The sequence below is a fragment of the Desmodus rotundus genome, chromosome 7, assembly GCF_022682495.2.
Source record: "Desmodus rotundus isolate HL8 chromosome 7, HLdesRot8A.1, whole genome shotgun sequence".
Classification (NCBI taxonomy): domain Eukaryota; kingdom Metazoa; phylum Chordata; class Mammalia; order Chiroptera; family Phyllostomidae; genus Desmodus; species Desmodus rotundus.
Window position 1 is genome coordinate 93,328,380 of NC_071393.1, and position 24,198 is coordinate 93,352,577.

Sequence of the window (24,198 nt, forward strand, 5' to 3'; positions counted from 1 at the left end):
CTTTTGCATCCTTTTGAGGGGTTGAACAGATATTTTTAAGGGATAAATACATGGTACAGCATTTAACACAAAGTAACTGTCAATGTAAAAGCCATAATTATTACATACCTCTTCAAAGAGACATAAAGCTGCCTCATAGAGTGAGCACAAGCCATCAGATGTTCTGGTTGGTTCCCTCCACTGACTCCGATCAGCAGATGAACCCTATAATTATAACATTATGGGAAAGAAGAGAGATATATATATATATATTAAAACCACTTTAAAAATCCACAAAAACTTTTAAGGAACTGTTTATATGATTACGTGCATTAAGGCCAAATCTGAACATTAGGTCATGAAACCAACTTTTACACATAAATGTTATAAAAGATGTGGCTGTACAGAGAAACACTAAATTAAGTGTCAATCCCTTGCTGATAACCTTATTAAATACTGATTTTTTTCTAAGGGTCACAGGACTTGACCCAGAAACAGTCAAGGAGGCAGAATTTTGCCAATTACACATTCTTTGTGGGTGGTTAACATCCAATAAATGAGGGTATATATGCTATTTCCCTGGGGCTGTCTTGCTCATCAGTAGAACATATCCGACTTGAGTGGTGACCCTGACCAGAACAAAAAGTCTGGCCCTCCCTTTATAGTTTCAGCACAACCAAGGTCCTACAAGTCAGTTCATGTAGCTATCTGACTACACTAGCAACAAAGCATCTTTTTCCTAGCACAGCTGAGGAATCATAGTACCTTTCTGAGACTAAATGCCTACTCTCCACAGTATGGCCTAATGGCTCTGACCAGAAATCATTCTCTCATTGAAAAATGATAAACCAGAAAGTGAACTTGATCTTCATTGCTCCTTCAAATACCCATATTCTTCTCAAGTTCTTTCTCTAATTTGTCAATTTTATAATTGTGAAATTTTCATCAGTGGCTTTATTTCAAAGGATACTGTATTATAAAAATATTTTTATAATATAAACAGGTATGTACCATGGCAGATATACCTAGAAAAGTATATCCTCTACTGTGGAAGAATGGTTGGCCTAGATGCCCTGTAAGATCCCATCCAATTCTGAGATTATGACTTTATCAATTCAAACTATTTTAATCAACACAATTCCTAAATAATGAAAGAAATGCACATGTTGACTATTTTTCACTGAGTCACCAGGTACTAACCTGCTGCTGCCAAAACATTTTTTCTCTTTAATTGTTTAGATGGTGATTCCCAAATTTTAAAACAGACATGAATTATCTAGAGATCTTGTTAAAATACAAATTCCAATTCATTAAATATAGATGGGGGCCTGAGACTATGCATTTCTTAACAGCTCCCAGGTGATGCCAATGCTGCTGCCTGGGGCTCAAACTTTGAGTAGTAAGGCTTTAGAGAGCCACTTGTAGGTCTGGAGTCATACCAGAAGCTGAGTGTTCAAAATTAACTAGTCTTAGACATACAAGGTACTGCTATATCAGCAAATACTTCGGGACACAGACTCTCCAAATTCCATAATTGGTACAAATACAATTGTAATCTTTGGCTCCATTATTTAAAGGCCACTTCTAGTGATGACCAAACCAACAGCAGATGAGGAAGAGCCTGTTGTACTTTTGTAGGGGCTGTCACCAAGATCACCATAATCCCATTTTTATGCCTTTCTACAGTATAGAGGAAAATGTTAAAAACTACATAAAGTTTTCATAACAGACAGACCTGGGTTTAAATCTAGGCTCCATGGGTTATTGGCTGTGTGACTGAAGGATTAGATCCTTTATCCTTAGACAGAAATAATGCCTATATTATTTAGGACTGTTTAGAGGATTAACTGAAATTACATATAAAACATGCTTAACACAGTTCCTAATACATAGTAAGATCTCAAAACTGGTCGCAATAATTGTATTTTGCATCATGTACACTGAGAAAAAAAAGAAAATACAAGGAGTCTTTAATAAATTCTTGCTATATTTTAAAAAAAGAAACCAATAAAATATCCTTCAAACACTGTCTGCAGTGACTGCCACTATTTTCTGTTCTTCCAAAAATGTCAATACTTAAGAGACTAGTCCTGGTCAATTAGGACTAAAGAAGTCTCTAGACTTGGGGTGGTGAACACATAGTACAGTGTACAGATGATGTGTTGTGGAATTGTGCACCTGAAACCTTTATAATTTTGTTAAGCAGTGTTACCCCAATAAATTCTATTTAAAAAAGGAAAGAAAATAAAATACAAAGATCTCTAAAACCCATCTTATACTAAATTCTTACTGTGTTTTGTAAACATACTACACCTAGTTTTTTTTTAATTAAATTTTGAAAAATATAGCACAATAAGTATAAACTTCATATATTATTAACATATCATAGAAAGTTCAATGGTCCAGAGATAAAGTAGAAATTGAAATAACAAATCAGTGGTTTCACCAGTCTTCATTTAATTACCTTCCTCTTAAATACCTACCATTGAAAATAATGTAATACCTTTTATTTTTTTCAAATTTGTTCTTTTAAGATATTCAGACAAGAACATAAGGCTAGATGGAGTACATTTATGTTCTTGCTCTCTGGCTTCCCTCTACTTAAAACTGCTTCAGTGACTCCCAATGGCCACAGGATCAAGTCTCAAAACTCCACATAGCATGGGATACAAGGTCCTGCCTAGCTTGGCAGCCTTATCTCATTCCATTCCACCCAATACATCCAGGGCTTGCTCTTCTGCACCTCAGTCACTTTGTGGATTCTGGTCCTCTCATCTAAAAAATTCTCCAGTCTTTCTACTGACACACATCACATTTGTAGGCAAACTCTTCCTACTTTTCAACTAAGCTCAAAGGTCCTTCCTCCAAAAGGCAATTTCACCCCTTCCCCTCTAGCCCTCCTGGTGTGTCCCACCACCTCCTCCCTGTACAGACCTCTACTACAGCCCGTGATCATTAATTTGAAATGTCCATGCATATCTCTTTCCTTAAACTGTGAGCTGGCTGAGAGCATGGACGCCACAAAGCTATTCACCTTTTTAACACAGTGCCTCACAGTATTCAGCACACAATGCCTAGTAAATACCTAGTGACATCAAATGTCAATGTTTTTATTGTTGTTTATGTTTAGAACTCAAAGATGTACACTAACATTATTTTCCTATTCTTTATTTAAATGTAAGTTAATGAGTATCTTGTGCACTCCTACTCAGATATGATTATTACATGTATGAGTAGCCGAATTTAAAAATCACATGAGTAAATACAATTTATAGACTGAACTTATTTTTGTTAGTCTTTATGCCAGGTACTGAACTGATGGGTATGTGTGTGTCTCTCTCTAACTCCTAGGTTAGAGATAAGTTTTATTCCAGTTGTTCAGGGGTAGAGAAACTTGAGACAGAGATGATCAGGTTAGGTAGTGGTCCAGTGCACCAGAAAAGGTTCTAGATATTTACTGAGTTCTCAGACACTATTATAAAATGTAAGAAACACAAATTCTGAAGACCAAGAGCATCAGACTCTATTCTTACTGTGCAAGAAAGGAATATTAAATATAAAAATCAATTAAATAGCCATTTCTTTCCCCTAAAATCAATCTGAGATTTAATTAAATTCAATCTAATATAGACCTGTGGTGACTTTGAGAGAGCCAAACTAAATCAAACAAACATTCAAAATTCTTCCCCAGAATAGATCCAGAATTCTGAGGAAAGCAATCCAGCTTTCTAGGGTATCCTTGTCTTAATAAGGAGCTATATTATAAGGTACAGCCTTGGAGGCCCTTTCTGACTAGGTATATTTGACATTTTTGTCAGGGAATGAAAAAGGCCAAGGGGAGAGAAAATAGGAATCCGGCAATAAAGTGAGTTTATTATATTTTCAATCTACTTTAAGGTAGGCCTTCATGGAAAAAATAAATCAATCTAACATGCACAGGGGGCAGAAAAAATCATGGGCTTTACAGACAGATTCAGCATTGGAGAAAATAGGTAACACTGTACCTGGCCCCTAAGTGCTTAATCAAAACTACACATTATACTTCTAGTTCTTCTGCCAAACAGATGTGTAACTTTGGATAACTGCCAGTTTCTTCACCCTTAAGGTAAGCAAAAATAATATCCACCTTAGAGATGAACAAGATAATTGAATGAGACGGTTCATATAAACCACCAGGTAGGTAGTAGGCAAACAACAAAGGTTAGCCCTCCTCCTCTCTAACTGCAAGTATTGGGGAGCAGTTAACAAAAGCAGCCAAAAAAGGAATGAAACGGCTTACTGTAAGTTAATTAAATGAAGATTAAACACATTATATAGGTAGGTAAAGTTACATTCTATGAATATTTCTTAAGCTTATAGAGCCATTCAAACTAATGGCCAAATATGCATACAAACCTATTTCCAAAATGCTAAAAGACAATGAGGCTAAACAGATACTGAGGAAAGCAATCTTGTTTTCTGGGGCACCTTCTTCCCAGTAAGGTGTAATATTACAGGATAAGGACTTAGAGGGTAAGGTGAGGAAAAAGCCTCTGACTTAGGGTATCTTGCATTTTATTTAAGAAAGAAAATACACCATGAGCAAGCACATAATCATATAACTAGACTGTGCAATCATTAACATATTTTCTTTGCAACAAGATAATGCAAAATACAAAGACTGCAAAATGAAGAATTAAGCCACTCCCCCAGACATATTAACACATGACTATGAACAGATACATTATTTCAGGTCATTAAATGGCATTACTTATTTGAAAATAGTGTAAGTTTAGAGAATGTTACCAGAGAGTAATAAGATTAGAAAATAATATTAGAAAAATAGATGTGCAAGTTAAGTGAGTTTAAACACTGAATAAGAAAACAGAAAGAGGCCTAACTGCTTCTCATAGCTGTTCCTCAAACCTTTCTTACTTAGATCATTGTATCTCCGGCTCTTGGGTTCTACTTCAGGTGAAGACCACAGAGCCCTGCCAACATTCCATATTCTGAACAAAGCACTGTGTGCTTTTCTTAATTTTATTTAATATTAAGAAATTTGAACTTTCAAAGATCTTATGACCCAAAATCTCCAAGTACTTATTTACAGTATTTTGTAAAAAGTGACTTCATTATTTACCATTCAATGTAAAACAGGTGAAAATTAAATGCCCTCATTTTAAAATATATTCAATACTTGTTTTTATGAAACATTCCTGTTAATCCAAGAGCTTTCCACTTGTTTTGGGGATAGGGGAGTCTTGAAATATACATACATAATTTGTAAGTGGCATTTGTAGTTATTTTAACTAAATTTGTTAATTGATATTTGATAACAAAGGTCACCAAAGGGATCAATCACTGTAACCCAACTGAAATTAAGTCAGTTTATAAATGTTTCAGTCTTCATATTCTAAATTTGTATTGTTTTATTTTTTAATCCCCACCCGAGGATATCTTTACTGACGAGAGAGAGGAAAGGAGAGAGGGAGAGAAACATCAATGTGAGAGAGTACCACCAATCACTTGTCTCCCACATGCACCTTGACTAGGGATTGAATCTGCAACCAACTTATGTGCCCTGACCAGGAATCAAACCCACTCCAACCAACTGAACCATCCGGCCAGGGCTAAATATGTATTCTTAACTGAATTTTTATTCTTGGTTTTCACAAAGGGATTACATTGCAGTCTTAAAAATTCTTGAAATTGATCATACTACACTATAATTTACTGTTTGTTCTTTAATATGGGTACCCAAGGTTAGCTTCTTAATGACAGTCAAGCAATTAATTTTCTCCAGGAACAGAGACCTTTGCTTATTACCTCATCACTCCCCTTCATTTAGATTTCTGCTCAAATGTCACAATTCAGTCTTTCCCTGACCACAGTAACAGCACACCTTTTCCCTTTCACTCTCTGTCTGCCCTGAGACTACAGTTTTGTGTGATAGGCTCCCTTTTCCTAGTTTTGGTTCTTTGGACTTCTCACTACCTGAGATTATATATGTATTGTCTGATTCCCTTACTAGGCTGTATTCCTAGGGCCTACAGTAACACTTGGCACAATGCTTAATAAAAAGTGAGGGTAAAATAAGAGATTTTTTTAAGAAGACCTCTACGCTCACTTTACATGAGTTTACTACAACACAGTGAAGCTAGATGAATTTCCCAAGTTCACATAAAAAGCCATAAAACTAAAACTAAAATCCTGACTCCTGATCCAATGGCCTTAACTGTACCAACTAGCCTGCCCTTGAATCACATGTTCACATCAGCTTATATAAAAGTTTCTTCAAAGTTGATAAAATATTTAAGTAACCTCACAATCATCAGAACTCTTAAATCATTCACTATTACCACAAATTCATTAAAGGCTTGGCTGAGTTTTCCCAAAATTATTGATAAAAATTTTTAAGTTGAGATTTATAATACATACCAAAGAACGCCTCATCTGCATTAATATCGTCATAAAGCAGTCAAAGCTGATCATTCCTTCCTGGCTTGATAGTAATTTGTTTTTCTCCAAGGAATTTACAACTGCTGAAGCCCCTAAAGCCATTTCTATCCATTCAAGTAGATACCTCAAAGAGCCTCGCTGAGCTGCTAAACCAAGCAGCAACTCAGAAGCTAATCTACGACCTAGAGTGTCTGCCCCAGAATTGGGAATAGTTACTCCTTTAAGAAATGTTGTTACTTGTGATAAGCAGTCCAAGCCCATAGGAGGAATCTTGCTTTCATTTGCTAATGATAATGGTGGTAAAGAGCTCACAACTTCAATTGCAGTATGAATAACATCGTTGCAAAGACTGAGACCAGGTCCTGACACAGGCATCATCCAACTTTGTCTTAGAAGTGCAAATAATAAACTTAGACCAGTTCGAACACCCATTTCTATAAGTGCATCAGTGCTTGATCGGGGACGTTCACTAACAGAATGGACATCTGCTGAACCAGAGCTGCTCTCCGGAGAATGCTGCTGCTGTTTCACTTTGCCTTTGTCGTGGTATTTATTAGAAAGTGCATAAAAGACACGCTGGAGTACAAGCAGTCGTTTTCGAAGTGCCCCGGCAAATGGGGAATCTGAACATACCATCTTCGCTAGTGCTAGCTGGCTACTGAGAAGGGCATCCAAATAGTGGTCCTGCTCATCACTTGAAAGAGACTCACGTTCAAAGTCTGGCAGCTGTGGTCCTTTGAGGCACAAAACTTGTTGGGGCAAAGGTACTACTTCTTTATTACTGACCAGTTTAGAATATAAAACAGCAACCCCCTCTCTTGTAGCAATAGATTCACTGTCCTCTGTAATCCAAGAGCTATTGAGGTGTTCAAGCCATTTCAATTTCACTGGTGGAACCATAGTTGCCATGTTGATTTATTCTTTAGCCATTAGTCCTGCAGAGGAAGAAGAAAAAGCAGTCAAAAACTTATATGGATAATTCGTAAAACGTTTTTAAACTTCCATCTTACATTACAATTAGTGATTTCAAATAAAGTCCAGACTAGTTAATAGTAATGTACCATGGTTACATAAGATTAATAGTAGGGAAAAACGGGTGAAGGTCATATGGGAATTCTGTACTATCTTTGCAACTTTTGTGTAAATCTAAAATTATCCCATAAAAAATCTTATTTTGAAAATTAGTTCTGGTCCTACTGTCAGTATAATACTGAATTCTACATGCTGATTACTCCTAAATTTGTATCTTCAACCCAGACCTCTTCTCTGAAGTCCAAACTCACACATACGATTGCCCACCTGACCTCTCCATGTAGCTATCTAACAGGCAACTCAAACTCAACATATTCAAAACTGAATTCCTAATCTAACAGTACCACCCCTCCTCCCAAAACTGTTCTTCTACAGACTTCCTCATTTGAATAAATGGCAACTCGGCCCTGGCTAGGTAGTTCACTTGGTTAGAGCATTGTCCTGATGTGTTGCTGTTTTGATCCCCCATTAGGGCATACACAGGGGTCAACCAATGAATGTATAAATAGGTGGAACAACAGATCGATATTTCTCTCTCTCTCAAATCAATAAATAATTTTTTAAATAAATAATTAGTGGTAACTCTACTCTTCTAGTTCCTTTGGCAAAAAAAACTTGGGAGTCATCATTGATTCCTCCCTCTCTTATACTCCAAATTTAATTAGTCAGCCTACTTTCAAAAAATATCAAGAATCCAAATAGTTCTCACCCCCACCATTGCTAAAACCCTGGCCCAAGCCATCATCTCTTGGATCACTGAAGGAACATTCTTACTGGTCTCTGTGACTGTACACTGAGGAACTACAATGACTACAAAACAGAAAGAATGTTTCCGTATAATTTCTTTATTGCTGTAATCCAATAAGTAGCCAGTGCTCAATAAGTATTTATTTTTTTAAAGTACTTAAATATACTAAGTCCTCTGGGACAAAATATTCACAAAACATATCTCACAAAGGACTGGCATCCAAGATACATAAAGAACTCCTACAATTCAATAGTAAAAAGACAATCTAACTTTAAAATGGGCAAAAGATGTTAACAAAACTTCATGGAAGATACATGAATGGTCAATAAGCACAAGAAAAGTACTCAACATCATTATTCATCAAAAAGATGCAAATTATGAACACAAAGACAGGCTGTTACACACCCCCAAGTATGGCTAAAACAAGTAAGACTGACAAACACCAAGTGTGAGCAAGGATATATAGCAACCAGAACTCTCACAAATTTTTGTGGGAGTGTAAAAAGAAACAATCACTTTAGAAAGATGTCTGTTAGTTCCTTACAAGATTAAACATATACCCAAAATTCCTCTCCTAGGAATTTACCCCCAAAAAACTATATGCTCATAAAGACTTAAATCAAAATAGGGGTTGCCCCAACCTGGCTGGGTGGCTCAGCTGGTTGAAGCATGATCCTGGTACAACAAAATGATGCAGGTTTGATCCCCAGTCAGGACACATAACCTAGGTGATGAGTTTGGTCCCCAGTTGAGGCAAGTGCAGGAGGCAATCAATCAGTGTTTCCCTCTCACTCTCTCTCTTTCTCTCATAAGTGGTTTTATTTCTAAGGATATTATATTATAAAAATATTTATATTCTCAATGATCACATGGCAGATATACCACAGAAAAGTATATCCTCTACTATGGATTGGCCTAGATGCCCTATAAGATCCCATACAACTCTAAGATTATGATTTTATCAATTCAAATATGCTACAAGATTGAGCCTTGTAAATATTATGCTAAGTGAAAGAAGCCAGACACAAAAGGCTACCTATTATGTGATTCTATTTATATGAAATGACCAGAATTGGCAGATACAGACACAAAAGAAAGTTAATGGCTGCCAGGGGCTGATGGGAGGGAAAATAAAGAAAAATTACTTTCTAGTTCCACTTAATGGAACTAGACTGAGATGACTGTTGCAAGATATTATGAATGTACTAAATACAACTGAATTCTTCACTTTAAAATGGTGAACTGTATATTATGTGAGTTTTTATTCAATAAGTTATTTTTTAAAGAATATGGAAGAAAGTGCTTCCCCCAAATCAACTTAAGATATATTACCAAAAGAAATCAAATATACAAATATATAAATAAATATATACCGAGTATGACTGACGAACTAAAAAATAAAATTACAGGATGCCACTACAGGTTCATCCAATTGCGAATTCAAAGAAAAGAAATTCAGCCCTGACTGGGTGACTCAGTTGGGTGTCACCCAATTGAAGTTGCCAGTTCAATTCCCGGTGAGGGCACATGCCTGGGTTGCAGGCCAGGTCCCCAGTATGGAGCATGAGAGAAGCAACCACACATTGACGTTTCTCTCCCTCTCTTTTTCCCTCCCTTTCCCTCTGTCAAAAAATAAATAAATAAAATCTTTTAAAATTTTTTTAAGTAAATTCAAAAGGATACTAAAGTGACTAAATTTAGTAGTTTCTAAAATAATTTTAATATTTAAAATTACATTAGAATTTAAAATTCACAAACTTTTACTGAGCACCCACTAGATTTCAGATACTTTAATTATTATAAAAATCCATAACATATTTATTATTGGGTTAGCCAAAAAGTCATTTAGGTTTTTTCATAAAAGACACATTTTTCATTTTCACCAATAACTTTATTGATTTGGTTATTTTGAGTATGTCAGCTATCTCCCACATGGTACAATGTTGATTGTTCTCAATGTCTTGATTTGATCTCAACTTCAATTTGTCTACTGGACAGTGGTGCACAGTCCAGCAAGAAATCTCCAGCACAAAACTCGCAAACCACTTTTGACACATTCGATCAGTCACAGCACCTTCTCCATACACTGCACATCTTTTTTTGTTACAGTTGCATTTTTACATTTCTTGAAATAATAAAGCATAATATGACAAAAATGTTGTGTATTTCTTCTATCTTCAATATTAAAATGGCTACACAAAAATTCACCAATTTTGACCAACCCAATACCTCCAACTTTATTATTCTTTCTCAAGATTACTTTGGCTACTCAGGGTCTTTTGTGGTTCCATAAACACTCTAGGATTATTAGTTCTAGTTATGGGAAAATTGTGATTGGTATTTTAATAGAGATTGCAGTGAATCTATTGATGGCTTTGGGTAATACAGACATTTCAATGATATTAATTCTTCCTATCCATGAGCATGGTATATTCTTCCATTTATTTGTATCTTCTTTCATTTCTTCAGTGTCCTATAGTTTTCAGAGTACAGGTCTTTTTACCACCTTACTTAAATTTACTCCTAGGTACTTTATTCTTACCGATGCAACTGCAAATGGGATTGTTTTCTGGTTTCTCTTTCTGACAGTTCACTATTGGTGTATAAAAATGAAAGCAATTTCTGAATATTAATTTTGTATCCTACTACCTTACTGAATTCTTTTATTAGTTCTAAGAGTTTTTTTGTGGATTCTTTCAGGTTCATGTCATCTGCAAATAATGTCAATTTTACTTCTTCCTTTCCAATCTGGATGCCTTTTATTTCTTTTTCTTGTCTAACTGCTGTGGCTAAGACTTCTAATACTATGTTGAATAAAAGTTCTGAAAGCAGGGGGTTGGGAAGATGGCGGCAACATAGGTGGGAGCGGAATCCACTTCCCCTCAGCGCCAGGGAAATACCTAGCTGATCTGAGGAGCAGAGCGAACAGCCAACAGTACTCCAGCATATACAAAGATTAGAGACCAAAGATAGAGGACATTGAAAGATCTGACGGTAAGAAGAGTGCTCAAGGACAATAAGGTCCCCGGGACCCAGGAACGCGCGGTACAAGGGCGGCAGAAGCGCCAGCCCTGGCGCAGGGGCGGCTGCAGGAGTCTTGAGAGAGGGCCAGGCTGCGCTGTGAGCAGCCAGGTGCTTGATTGGACCAGGGGAGCTTGAAAAGGAGGAATTTCTCAAAAAGAAAAAGAAAATAGAGCCACTCAGGGGCTAGTTAGAGAACTCTCGGTAGTAACCGAGGCCACTGGCGCCCCTCCCCCCTCCACCCCTGGACTGCGAGCGGGGGGGATAAACAGCACCGGAGTGACGGCGCTCACCTGAGGTCCCGTCGCGCGCACGCGCAGATTAGCGAACAGGGCCCATACATGAAACCCCGGAGGGGCGCCCACACCTGAAACCTCCGAGATCATTTGGAGCTGAGGCTAGCTGCTCCACCCACAGGCCCAAAACCTCGGAACCGAGTGCCATGTGATTCAGTCCCAGGGCGGCCCCACCCGCTCGAGAGACTCAAGCCCAGGGCAGCTGGAGCGGGCCCCCAAGCATAGAACCTCAGGCGCGGCGGGGCGCGCTCACCAAGCACAGGGCCGGCTGGGTGCGCGTTTTCCAAACACAAAGCTGCTGGCGAGTGTCCTAACTCCTAGGCGGCTGAACCTGCCGCCTGCGCGCCAGCGTCCCAAGCCCGGGGGCTCGATAGGTCGGCCGGCGGTGCGCTCAGGGCACAAAATACGTCACAAACCCAAAGCGGCTGGATTCCCCTGCTGCGCGCGCACGTGTACCAAGCCAAAGCGGCTGGAGCCGCAGCTTCCGTGTCCTAAGAACAAAGCTGCTGGAGTGGCTGATCAACGGCCTGATTGACTGCCAGGGACCACACCTACAAAACAGCGAAGAGTGTGACCCAGGAAGGGAGAAAAGTGAAACCAATCCTTCCAACCACCCCCTCCCATTGCACAGACAGGACACCAGCAGATATAACCTGACCGGTTTAAAGCAAACAGAAGATTTTTTTTCTTTTTTTTTTTAATCTTTTTTCTTTTTTTTCCTTTCCCCCTGAATTCCTTCTTCCTCTCTCCTTTTTTTCTTTTTTTTCATTCCTTCTTCCTCCCATCCTTTACCATTTTTATGTCTTCTTCCTGCCTTCTTTTATCTATTTCTATGTTTTAATTTTTGTTAAAATTCCTTCTTATCTTGCCTCCGATCTTTCTTTATTCCTTCTTCCCTCCTTCCTTCCTTTCCTCCTTTCCTATTTCCTTTTTCCCTCCTTCCCATCTTTGTTTTGGTTTTTTTTGTGTGTTTTGTGTGTGTGTGTGTGTGTTTTTTTTTCTTTCTCCCCCCCTTTCTCTTTTTCCCACAGGAGAGACAACAAAACCTGGAGTGCTGAAAAGACTAGAGTTAGACCGTGTTAAACACATAAACGTCAGCTCAAGACCAGTGAGCACAGGAGAGTAAAGAGACAGCACCACCGAATCCCATTGGCATTCTACCATAGAAGTTCATATCATAAATCCAGGGAGTCAGAACAAAGCAATTTAAGAAGCAGAGGCCAACAAGAAGAGCCTCACAAACAATGGGAAGACAAAGAAACAATTCCCAAATGAAAGGAAAGGAGGAAGTCTCAGAAAGAATACTAACCGAAAAAGAGGAAACTCAACTATCAGATACTGAGTTCAAAGCAATGGTCATCAGGAAGCTCACTGAGCTCTCTGAGCTCAAAGAGAACTACCAGAAACTACAAGGAAACTACAATGAACTCACTGCAAACTATATAAACATGAAAGAGGAAATAAAAAATATCAACAAGAGCCAAGAGGAAATGAAGAATACAATTTCTGAATTGAAGAACACAGTAGAAGGAATGAAAAGCAGACTTGATGAAGCAGAGGATCGGATCAGCGAGCTGGAGAATAAAGTAGAAAAAAACACCCAGAAGGAGCAAGAAAAGGAAAAGAGGCTCAGAAAGAATGAAGAGGCAATAAGGGAAATGCAGGACAACATGAAACGTAACAATATCCGTATAATAGGAATACCAGAAGGAGAAGAAGAAGAGCAAGGGATAGAAAACCTGTTTGAAAAAGTAATGATGGAAAATTTCCCTAATCTGAGGAGAGAAAAAATCACCCAAATCCAGGAATCACAGAGAGTCCCAAGCAAGAGGAACCCAAAGAGACCCACTGCAAGACACATCATAATTAAAATGGCAAATTTCTAAGACAAAGAGAGGATCTTAAAGGCAGCAAGGGAGAAAAAGGAAGTAACATACAAGGGAGCCCCAATAAGGTTAGCAACTGACTTCTCAATGGAAACGCTCCAAGCCAGAAGAGAATGGCAAAAAATATTCCAAGTACTGAGAACCAGAGGCCTGCAACCAAGACTACTTTACCCAGCAAGGCTCTCAATTAAGATAGAAGACCAAATAAAGAGTTTCCCAGACAAAAGAAGTCTAAAAGAATACAGCTCCACCAAACCAGTTCTGCAAGAGATGCTAAAGGGACTGCTTTAAGGAAAGGAAGGAAAAGAGAAAGACAGAGGAACACAGGTAGGAAATAATGGCAATGAATAACTACCTATCGATAATAACCTTAAACGTAAATGGATTAAATGCTCCAATCAAAAGACATAGAACAGCTGAATGGATAAGAAAACATGACCCACACATATGCTGCCTACAAGAAACCCATCTCAGGACAAAAGACTTACACAGACTGAAAGTGAAGGGCTGGAAACAAATTTTCCAAGCAAACGGACAGGAAAAAAAAGCAGGGGTAGCAATACTCATATCAGACAAAATAGACTTCCAAAGAAGGGCCATAAAGAGAGATCCAGAAGGTCACTTCATAATACTCAAAGGAAGAATCCACCAAGAAGACATAAACATTATAAATACATATGCACCCAACATAGGAGCACCCAAATACATAAAGAAAATCTTAGAGGACTTCAAGAAAGATATTGACAGCAACACAATTATAGTAGGGGATTTTAACACCCCACTATCAAAAATGGACAGGTCTTCCAAACAAAAGATCAACAAAGATATTGTGTCACTTAACAATACCCTAGAGGAAATGGACTTAACTGATATATACAGAGCTTTTCATCCCAAAAAAGCAAAATACACATTCTTTTCAAGTGTCCATGGAACTTTTTCAAAGATAGACCACATGATAGGACACAAAGCAAGCCTCAACAAATTCAAGAAAATTGAAATCATATCAAGCATCTTCTCTGACCACAAGGGTATGAAACTAGAAACCAACCCCAAGGGTAAAAACCCAAAACACTCAAAAACATGGAGACTGAATAGCATGCTATTAAACAATGAATGGGTCAAGAACGAGATTAGGGAAGAAATCAAAAGCTTCCTGGAAACAAATGAAAACGAACTCACAACAACCCAAAACCTATGGGACACAGCAAAGGCAGTCCTGAGAGGGAAGTTTATAGCAATACAGGCCTACCTTAAGAAGTTAGAAACAGTTCAAACAAACAACCTAACCCTATGCCTACAAGAACTGGAGGAACAACAACAAAGACAGCCCAGAGCAAGCAGAAGGAAGGAAATAACCAAGATCAGAGCAGAACTAAACGACATAGAGACTAAAAGCACAATTGTAAAGATCAATGAATCCAGAAGCTGGTTCTTTGAAAAGATAAACAAACTCGACAAGCCTTTAAGTAGGCTTACCAAGAAGAAAAGAGAGAGGATCCAAATAAACAGAATTAGAAATGAAAGTGGAGAGATTACAACTGATACCACAGAAATACAAAGGATCGTAAAAAATTACTATGAAGACCTGTATGCTAAGAAATTTGAAAACCTAGATGAAATGGACACATTTCTAGAAAAATATAATCTTCCAAAACTGACTGAAGAAGAAGCAGAAAACCTGAACAGACCAATATCAGCAAAGGAAATTGAAGCAGTCATCAAGAAACTCCCATCACACAAAAGCCCTGGACCAGATGGCTTCACAGGAGATTTCTACAAAGCATTTAAGGAAGAACTAACCCCTATCCTTCACAGACTATTCGAAAAAATCCAAACTGATGGAAGACTCCCAAACTCTTTTTATGAAGCCAACATCATCCTAATCCCAAAACCAGATAAAGACACAACGAAGAAAGAAAACTTCAGGCCAATATCGCTGATGAACATAGACGCTAAAATTCTCAACAAAAAATTAGCAAACCGCATCCAGCAATATATTAAAAAGATCATCCACCATGACCAAGTGGGATTCATCCCAGGGATGCAAGGATGGTACAATATTCGCAAATCAATAAACATAATACATCACATCAACAACAGCAAAGACAAAAATCACATGATCATATCAATAGATGCGGAAAAAGCGTTCTATAAGATACAGTATCCATTTCTGATAAAAACACTCAGCAAAGTGGGAATAAAGGGAGCAGTCCTCAACATAATTAAGGCCATATATGAGAGACCTACAGCCAACATCACACTCAATGGACAAAAACTTAGAGCTTTCCCACTAAGATCAGGAACTAGACAAGGATGCCCTCTCTCACCACTCCTATTCAACATAGTATTGGAAGTCCTAGCCACAGCAATCAGACAAGAAAAAGCAATAAAAGGCATCCACATTGGAAAGGAGGAAATGAAACTGTCATTGTTTGCAGACGACATGATAGTGTACATGGAAAACCCTATAGACTCCACTCAAAAACTACTCGACCTAATAAATGAATTTGGCAAAATAGCTGGATACAGTCAATACCCAGAAATCAAAGGCATTCCTGTACACCAACAACGAAACTGCAGAAACAGAAATCAGGAAAAAAATCCCATTCGATATAGCAACAAGAAAAATAAAGTACCTAGGAATAAACCTAACCAAGGAGGTAAAAGACCTGTACTCAGAAAACTACACAACAATGAAGAAAGAAATTAAGGAAGATACAAACAAATGGAAGCATGTGCCATGTTCATGGATTGGAAGAATTAACATCATCAAAATGGCCATACTACCCAAAGCAATTTATAGATTCAATGCAATCCCGATTAGAGTACCCATGACATATTTCACAGATATAGAACAAACATTGCAGAAATTCATATGGAACCATAAACGACCTCGAATAGCAGCAGCAATTTTGAGAAAGAAGAACAAAGCAGGAGGGATCACAATACCTGATATCAAACTGTATTACAAGGCCACGGTAATCAAAACAGCCTGGTACTGGCATAAAAACAGGCACATAGACCAATGGAACAGAATAGAGAGCCCAGAAATAAACTCAAACCTATATGATCAATTAATATTTGACAAAGGAGGCAGGAGCATAAAATGGAGCAAAAACAGTCTCTTCAACAGATGGTGTTGGGAGATCTGGACAGCTACGTGCAAAAAAATGAAACTCGATCACCAACTTACGCCATACACGAAAATAAACTCAAGATGGATAAAAGACTTAAATATAAGTCGTAACACCATAAAAGTCCTTGAGGAAAACATTGGCAGGAAAATCTCAGACATTCCACGCAGCAACATCCTCACAGACACATCCCCTAAAGCAAGGGACATAAAGGAAAGAATAAACAAACGGGACCTCATCAAAATAAAAAGCTCTGCAGGGCTAAAGAAAACAGCACCAAATTACAGAGAGAACCAACAGTATGGGAAAACATATTTGCCAATGATACCTCAGACAAGGGCCTGATCTCCAAAATATATAAAGAACTCACACGACTCCACTCCAGGAAGACAAACAACCCAATTAAAAAATGGGCAAAGGACTTGAACAGACACTTCTCCAAGGAAGACATACAGAGGGCCCAGAGACATATGAAAAGATGCTCAGCATCACTAGCCATCAGAGAGATGCAAATTAAAACCACAATGAGGTATCATCTCACACCAGTCAGAATGGCCAACATAAACAAATCCACAAACAAATGTTGGAGAGGATGTGGAGAAAAGGGAACCCTCGTGCACTGTTGGTGGGAATGCAGACTGGTGAGGCCACTGTGGAGAACAGTATGGAATTTCCTCAGAAAACTAAAAATGGAACTGCCCTTTGACCCAGTAATTCCGCTGCTGGGATTATACCCTAAGAACACTGAAACACCAATCCAAAAGAATCTGTGCACCCCAATGTTCATTGCAGCACAATTTACAATAGCCAAGTACTGGAAGCAACCGAAGTGCCCATCAGCAAACGAGTGGATCCAAAAACTATGGTATATTTACACAATGGAATGCTACGCAGCAGAGAGAAAGAAGGAGCTTATACCCTTTGCAACAGCATGGATGAAACTGGAGAGCATTATACTAAGTGAAATAAGCCAGGAAGTGAGGGACAAATACCATATGATCTCACCTTTAACTGGAACATAAGCAATAGAAGGAAAAAGCAAACAAATTATAACCAGAGTCATTGAAGTTAAGAACAATCTAACAATAGCCAGGGCGGGGGTGGGGGGTGGGGGCGGGGACAGTGGGTAGAGGGGATTACAGGAACTACTATAAAGGACACATGGACAAAACCAAGGGGGAGGGTGGAGAGGGGGGAGAGAGGTGGGTTCAGCTGGGGTGGGGTGGAGGGATAGGGAGAAAAGGCATACAACTGTAATTGAATAACAATAAAAAAAAAAAAAGTTCTGAAAGCAGAAATTCTTGTCTTGTTCCTGATTTTAAAGAAAAGCTTTTAGCTGTAGGTTTTTCACATATGGCCCTCATTATGTTGAGGTATATTCCCTTTAGCCCCACTTTGAGTAGTTTCTTTTTTATCATAAATGAATGTTGAATTTTGTCAAATTCTTTTTGCATCTATCAATGGGATCATATAATTTTATCCTTTGTTTTGTTGATGTGGTGTATCGTGTTAATTGATTTGAGGACATTGAACCAGACTTGCATCCTACTTGCCATGGTGTATGATCTTTTTAATGTATTGCTGAATGGTTTGCTAGTATTTTGCTGAGGATTTTTGCATCTATGTTCATCAGAGACATTGGTCTATTATTTTCTTTTATTGTAGTGCCTGGTTTTGGTATCAGAGTTATTCTGGTCTTGTAAAATGAATTTGGGAACATTCCTTCCTCTTGAATTTTTTTGGAATAGTTTCAGAAGAATAGGTATTAATTATTCTTTGAATGTTTGGTAAAATTCACCTGTGAAGCCATCTGGTCCAGGGCTCTTGTTTGTTGGAAGTTTTGTTTATTACTGATTTGATTTCATTACTAGTTATCAGTCTGTTCAGATGTTCTGTTTCTTCCTGATTCTGCCTTGAAAGACTGGATGTTTCTAGTAATTCATCCATTTCTTCCAAATTGTCCAACATGTTGGCATATAATTATTCACAGTAATTACTTATAACCTCTTTTATTTATTTCTATGGTGTCAATTGTCATTTCTCCTGTTTAATATCTCAGTCTGTCTAAAGGTTTGTCAATTTTGTTTACCTTTTCAAAGAATCAGCTCTTGGTTTCACTGTTCTTTTCTGCTAGCCTTTTTTTCTTTTTCTTTTTGGACTATTTTGTTTGTTTCTGCTCAGGTCTTTATTATTTCCTTTCTCCTACTCACTTTGGGCTTTGTTTGTTCTTTTTCTAGTTGCTTTAGGTACAAGGTTAGATTATCTGAGATTTTTCCTTTTTTGAAGTAGGCCTGTATTGCTTTAAGTTTCTCTCTTACAACCTCTTTGGTTGGGTCCAATAGATTTTGGATCAATGTGCTTTCATTCTCATTTGTGTCACGGTATCTTTTGCTTTCTTCCTTGATCTCATTGTTAACCCATTAATTGTTTAACAACATGTTATTTAGCCTCCACGTGTTTGTTTTATTTTTCAGTATTCTTCCTGTAATCAATTTCTAGTTTCAAGTCATTGTCATTAGAGAAGATGCTTGATATGATTTCAATCTTCTTAAATCTACTGAGACTTGTTTTGTGGCCTAACATGTGGTCTATCCTGGAAAATGTTCCAAGTGCACTTAAGAAGAATGTATATTCTGCTGTTTTAGGGGTGAAAGGTCCTAAAAATAACCATTAAGTCCATCTAGTCTAATGTGTCATTTAAGGCCAAGAACTGACCACTCCCTTCTATAGCTACACCTAAAATGTTCAATTACTAGAGGGCACCATGCTCCTTTCTATTGCAGAACCTTGGCACAGGTGGTTCCCTCTACTTAGAGCCTGCTTTCTCCATCCCACCCTCTTTCACCCTACTAATGTCTAGTCTATTTTTTTTTTTAGATTTTATTTTAGAGAGAGGGGAAGGGAGAGAGAAAGAGAGGGAGAGAAACATTGATGTGTAAGAGAAACATCAGTTGCCTCTCACATGCCCCCCAACTGGGGATCTGACCCCCAACCTAGGCATATGCCCTGACTGGGAATGGAACCCACAACCTTTTGGTTTGCAGGTCAGCACTCAATCCACTGAGCCACACCAGCCATGTCTCTGGTCTAGTTTAAAAAGTTCTCAGTTTAAACAGCTCAGTACCAGGAACACATTAGATACTCAATAATTATTAGTTGAATTAAATGTCACTTCCTCAGGGACCCTGTATTTGACAGCACCCATATGAGCCAAGGTCCCTCATAAAATGCCCACTCAGCATTTAGTGCTTCACCGTCACAGGATTTTGCACAATTTGCAATTACATACTATTTGCATGATTATTTGTATAATGTCCTCTCACCCCAGTCTATAGGGTCCATAAGGGCAAAGACAGTTTCAATTTTGCTTATAACCCCAGTACTCTGCAAAGGTAAACCACCTAGAGGGACCTCAATAAATATTTGCTGAATTGAGCTGAGAAATGTGGGGGGTGTATGTGCTTCATTATTTGCATAGAATCTAATTTAAATTTAGACCTTATCTTATTCTGAACTGGTATAATGAAAGCACTTTAAAATAAGTGATTCCAAGTATGGTAGTACCACAGTGGAGAGACCTCATGGATTCTATCTTAGTCCCTTTCTATTTCCTCCTCTCACTGTACATATATTTTTGGAGTAATTTCAGCTACTCCCAAGGCTTTCACCTACCTCTTATATGCTAATGAGTCTGGTCCAAATTTCTACACCTGAATATCCACTGCTAACATGATGTACACACTCACATATCCCAAAGGAATGTTAATTTCAACATGTTTAAAACTGAATTTGGCTCTGGCTAGTGTGGCTAAGTTGGTTGGAGCATCATCCTGTAAACTGAAAAGTTACGGGTTTGATCCCCAGTCACTGCACATGCCTCGTTTGCAGGTTCACCGCACTTGGGGCACATACAAGAGGCAACCACCTTGTGCTTCTCTCTCTGATTGACCTTTCTCTCTTGGCCCCCTCTCTTCCCCTTCTCTAAAAAAAAAATCAATAAGCATGTCCTGGGTGATGATTAAAAATAATTTGTCATTCACTACCACCTCTGCCACACCCACAACAGCTTTATGGAGCTCTAAATTTATGGCTTCACAGATTCATTTTAAAAAAAAAAAAAGATGTCAGAGCTCCATCCAAGATGAAGGGCATAGGTAAATATGCTTCGCTTCCTTGCACAACCAAAAGAAGGATAACAACCAATTCAAAAACAAAACAAAAAATAACCAGGATTTCCAGAAAATTGAACTATATGGAAGTCCAACAACCATGGAATTAAAGAAGAAACATTCATCCAGACTGGTAGGAGGGGCCTAGACAGGCAGCCAGGGCAGAAAGGACGTGTTACAAGCAAACAGGGCAGGCCAGGCAACAGCTGGTGGACCACCATATCCCATTCGTGTGCAGATAAGCTGGGAGGAACAACTGGGGAGCGAGACAGACTAGGCAACCCAGGGTCCCAGCACAGTAAACTTAAGACTCAAAAACCTCTGGCTGTAAAAACTTATGGGGGTTGTAGTGGCAGGAGAAACTCCCAGTCTCAAAGGATCTCAAAGGGGCCCACAGGATCCTAGAACATACACAAGCCCACCCGCACGGGAATCGGTACCTGAAATGGCACAACTGACTGTGGAAAGTGAGGGCAGTGATTGAAAGAGGGGCAAGAGCCAAGCAAGCAGCACTGTTCCCTCTCTAACCCCTCCCCCACATGCAGGACCACAAAGCAGCCAAGTGGGTTACCCCACCCTTGTGCATACCTAAGGCTCTGTCCCTTACAACATAACAGGTGCACCGAGACAAAGAAGTATGGAACAAATGAAAGAACAGATCAAAAATTCCAAAAATAGAACTAAGTGACAAAGAGATAGCCAACCTATCAGATGCAGAGTTCAAAACACTGGTAATCAGAATGCTCACAGGTATGACTGAGTATGGTCACAAAATAGAGGAAGAAGTGAAGGCTATGTAAAGTGAAATAAAGTAAATATATAGCAAACCAACAGTGAAGGGAAGGAAACCGGGACTCAGATCAACAATTTGGAGCAGAAGGAAGAAATAAACATTCAACCAGAACAGAATGAAGAAACAAGAATTCAAAAAGAGGAGAGGCTTAGGAACCTCCAGGACAACTTTAAATGTTCCAACATCCAAATCATAGGGGTGCCAGAAGGAAAACAGGAAGAGCAAGGAATTGAAAACTTACTGGAAAAAATAATGAAGAAAACTTCCCCAATCTGTGAAGGAAGTAGACATGCAAGTCCAGGAAGCTCAGAGTCCCAAAGAAATTGGATCCAAGGAGAAACACACCAAGACACATCATAATTACATTATCTAAGATTAAAGATAGGGAGAGAATCTTAAAAGCAGCAAGAGAAAAGGAGACAGTTACCCACAAAGGAGTTCCCATAAGGCTATCAGCTGACTTCTCAAAAGAAACCTTGCAGGCAAGAAGGAGCTGGAAAGAAGTATTCCAAGTCATGAAAGGCAAGGACCTACATCCAAAATTACTCTATCCATGTAAAAGCTATCATTTAGAAGGGAAGGGCAGATAAAGTGCTTCCCAGATACGATAAAGCTAAAGGAGTTCAAAATCACCAAGCCCTAATTATATGAAATGTTAAAGGGACTTATCTAAGAAAAAGAATATCAAAAACTATTAACAGTAAAATGACAACAAACTCAGAACTATCAACAACTGAACCTAGAAAAAAGTAAACAGAAACAAACTAAGCAAACTAGAACAGAACAGAATCACAGAAATGGAGATCACATGGAAAGTTATCAGTAGGGAGGGGGAACAGGGAGAATGGGGGAAAAGGTACAGGGAATAAGAAGCATAACTGGTAGGTACAAATAGACAGGGGGAGGTTAAGAACAGTATAGGAAATGGAGAAGCCAAAGAACTTATATGTATGATCCATGGGCATGAACTAAGGGAAGGCAGAGAATGCCGGAGGGAGGTGAGGTGCAGGGTGAAAGGGGATAGAGGGGAGAGAAAAACGTGGGACAACTATAATAGCATAATCAATAAAATATACTTAAAAATAAATAAAATAAATAAATAAATGAAAAGATATCAATACTTCTCAAGGGCATTTCTGGAAAAACAGAAGAGACAACCCATTTGCAAAGTTCTGCACTCCAAAATTAAGTGTACATTGTAATCCAGCTCTCTTCAACCCCTGCCCCAAGACTTCTCCTCTAGAGGGCTTCATTTAGGCTGACTGGTTGATTCTTACTCATTAAATCATACAATTATGAATATTTAGCTCCACAAAATTAAGCAGCTGATAAAAAGAAAGAGAATGTTGTTGTTGTTGTTGTTTTCCCTATTTAGAAACTGAGTACACTTAGAAAAAGAAAAGACTTGCTGGGTTTGTTGGCAAACTGTTTCGCTACATCAATAATTAGAACTAGTCGAAAAAAACTAGGAAGCAGACGTGCTTATTCAGCAAGTAAAGAACTATACACAAAATCGAATCATACTAATGGGCTTTTGCTTGTTCCAAGAACCACCAATTCACAATCCAGATGAACCAGCTGAATAATGGCATTGAAAAAAACTGCTGTTGTTTTGTATTTACAGTATGGTTAATACAACTAAATGTCAATTGTTCTTTTTTCCACTCATGGTCAAATGCACAAATCCAAATTTAATTGCATATATAAAAGAATCAAGTTCTCCATCGAAAAGTGGGGCTGGAAAATAAGCCAAATAGCATTGTAACTATCTTTCTAAACTGAAATAAATGAGGGAAGATGAAGGAGTTGAGCACAGGTGTAGACTTAATATTTCCTACAAGTGAATTTATCAAATTCTGAAGCTTTCTTACATTCTCTAGGTAAAAAAGAGTAATAGCAGTTAACATTCTTTAAGTACATTCTATGAGGCAGGCACTGGTACTAAAACTTTACATGTGTTATCTTACTTAACCTCAGAACAACTCTAGGAAATAGTTATTCTTATTATTCCCATTTGCCAGGAAAGGAAACAGAGACACAGAGAGACTAAATAGTTTAGCCCAAGGTCATACTAGCAGTAAGTAGTAGAGTAAGGATTCAAACCAGAGCAGTCTGACATCCCACCTCTTAACCACTAAACCATGCTTCTTATCACTATCATGGTGGTTTCACATGTTCTATATCACTCTAAATTTTTTTAAATGAAAAACCTCAGAAGGTTTCAATGTATCAATTGTCAATTCAACTCATTCTTAGCATCCTGTTGCTATGATAAAATCTGTTCCTCCTAGCCACTACCTCAAGACAACATTAAATGATCCCAAACACGTTAACAACACCAAAACACTTTTTACAGTTCTGATCAGAGATTTGTGGGACAAAAATGCAAAGAACTAAGAATAAGAAAATAATATTGATAGAGAACAAAGCTGGAAAAATTCCATTATTTGACTTTAACGCTTATTTATAAAGCTATAGTAATCAAGACATGTACATTGGAATCAAGAGAGATCAAGAGAACAGACCCAAAACTCGAGAAACAGGCCCACATGTATACAGCCAACTGATTTTTAACTAAGGTGCTAAGGCAGTTTACTGCGGAAAGGATAATCTTCAACAAAGGTTGCTGGAACAACTGGATATGCATGTAGAAAACAATGAACTTTGACCCTAATTGCATACCATATACAAAAATCAACTGT

General features: G+C 38.3%; 1 protein-coding gene across 10 annotated transcripts in view; it reads right to left on the reverse strand.

Annotated features, from left to right (window-relative positions):
• Nucleotides 1-24,198, reverse strand: part of HERC1 (HECT and RLD domain containing E3 ubiquitin protein ligase family member 1) — a 183,532-nt gene that overhangs the window by 130,141 nt on the left and 29,193 nt on the right. For all 10 annotated transcript variants that reach the window (XM_024567643.4, XM_045201606.3, XM_045201604.3 and 7 more), the window contains 2 exons: nucleotides 6,397-7,352; nucleotides 109-204 (listed from right to left, as the gene is read on the reverse strand). In XM_024567643.4, the coding sequence (XP_024423411.2) occupies nucleotides 109-204; nucleotides 6,397-7,326 (1,026 nt within the window). In that variant the 5' untranslated portion in view covers nucleotides 7,327-7,352. The remainder of the gene's footprint in view (nucleotides 1-108; nucleotides 205-6,396; nucleotides 7,353-24,198) is intronic.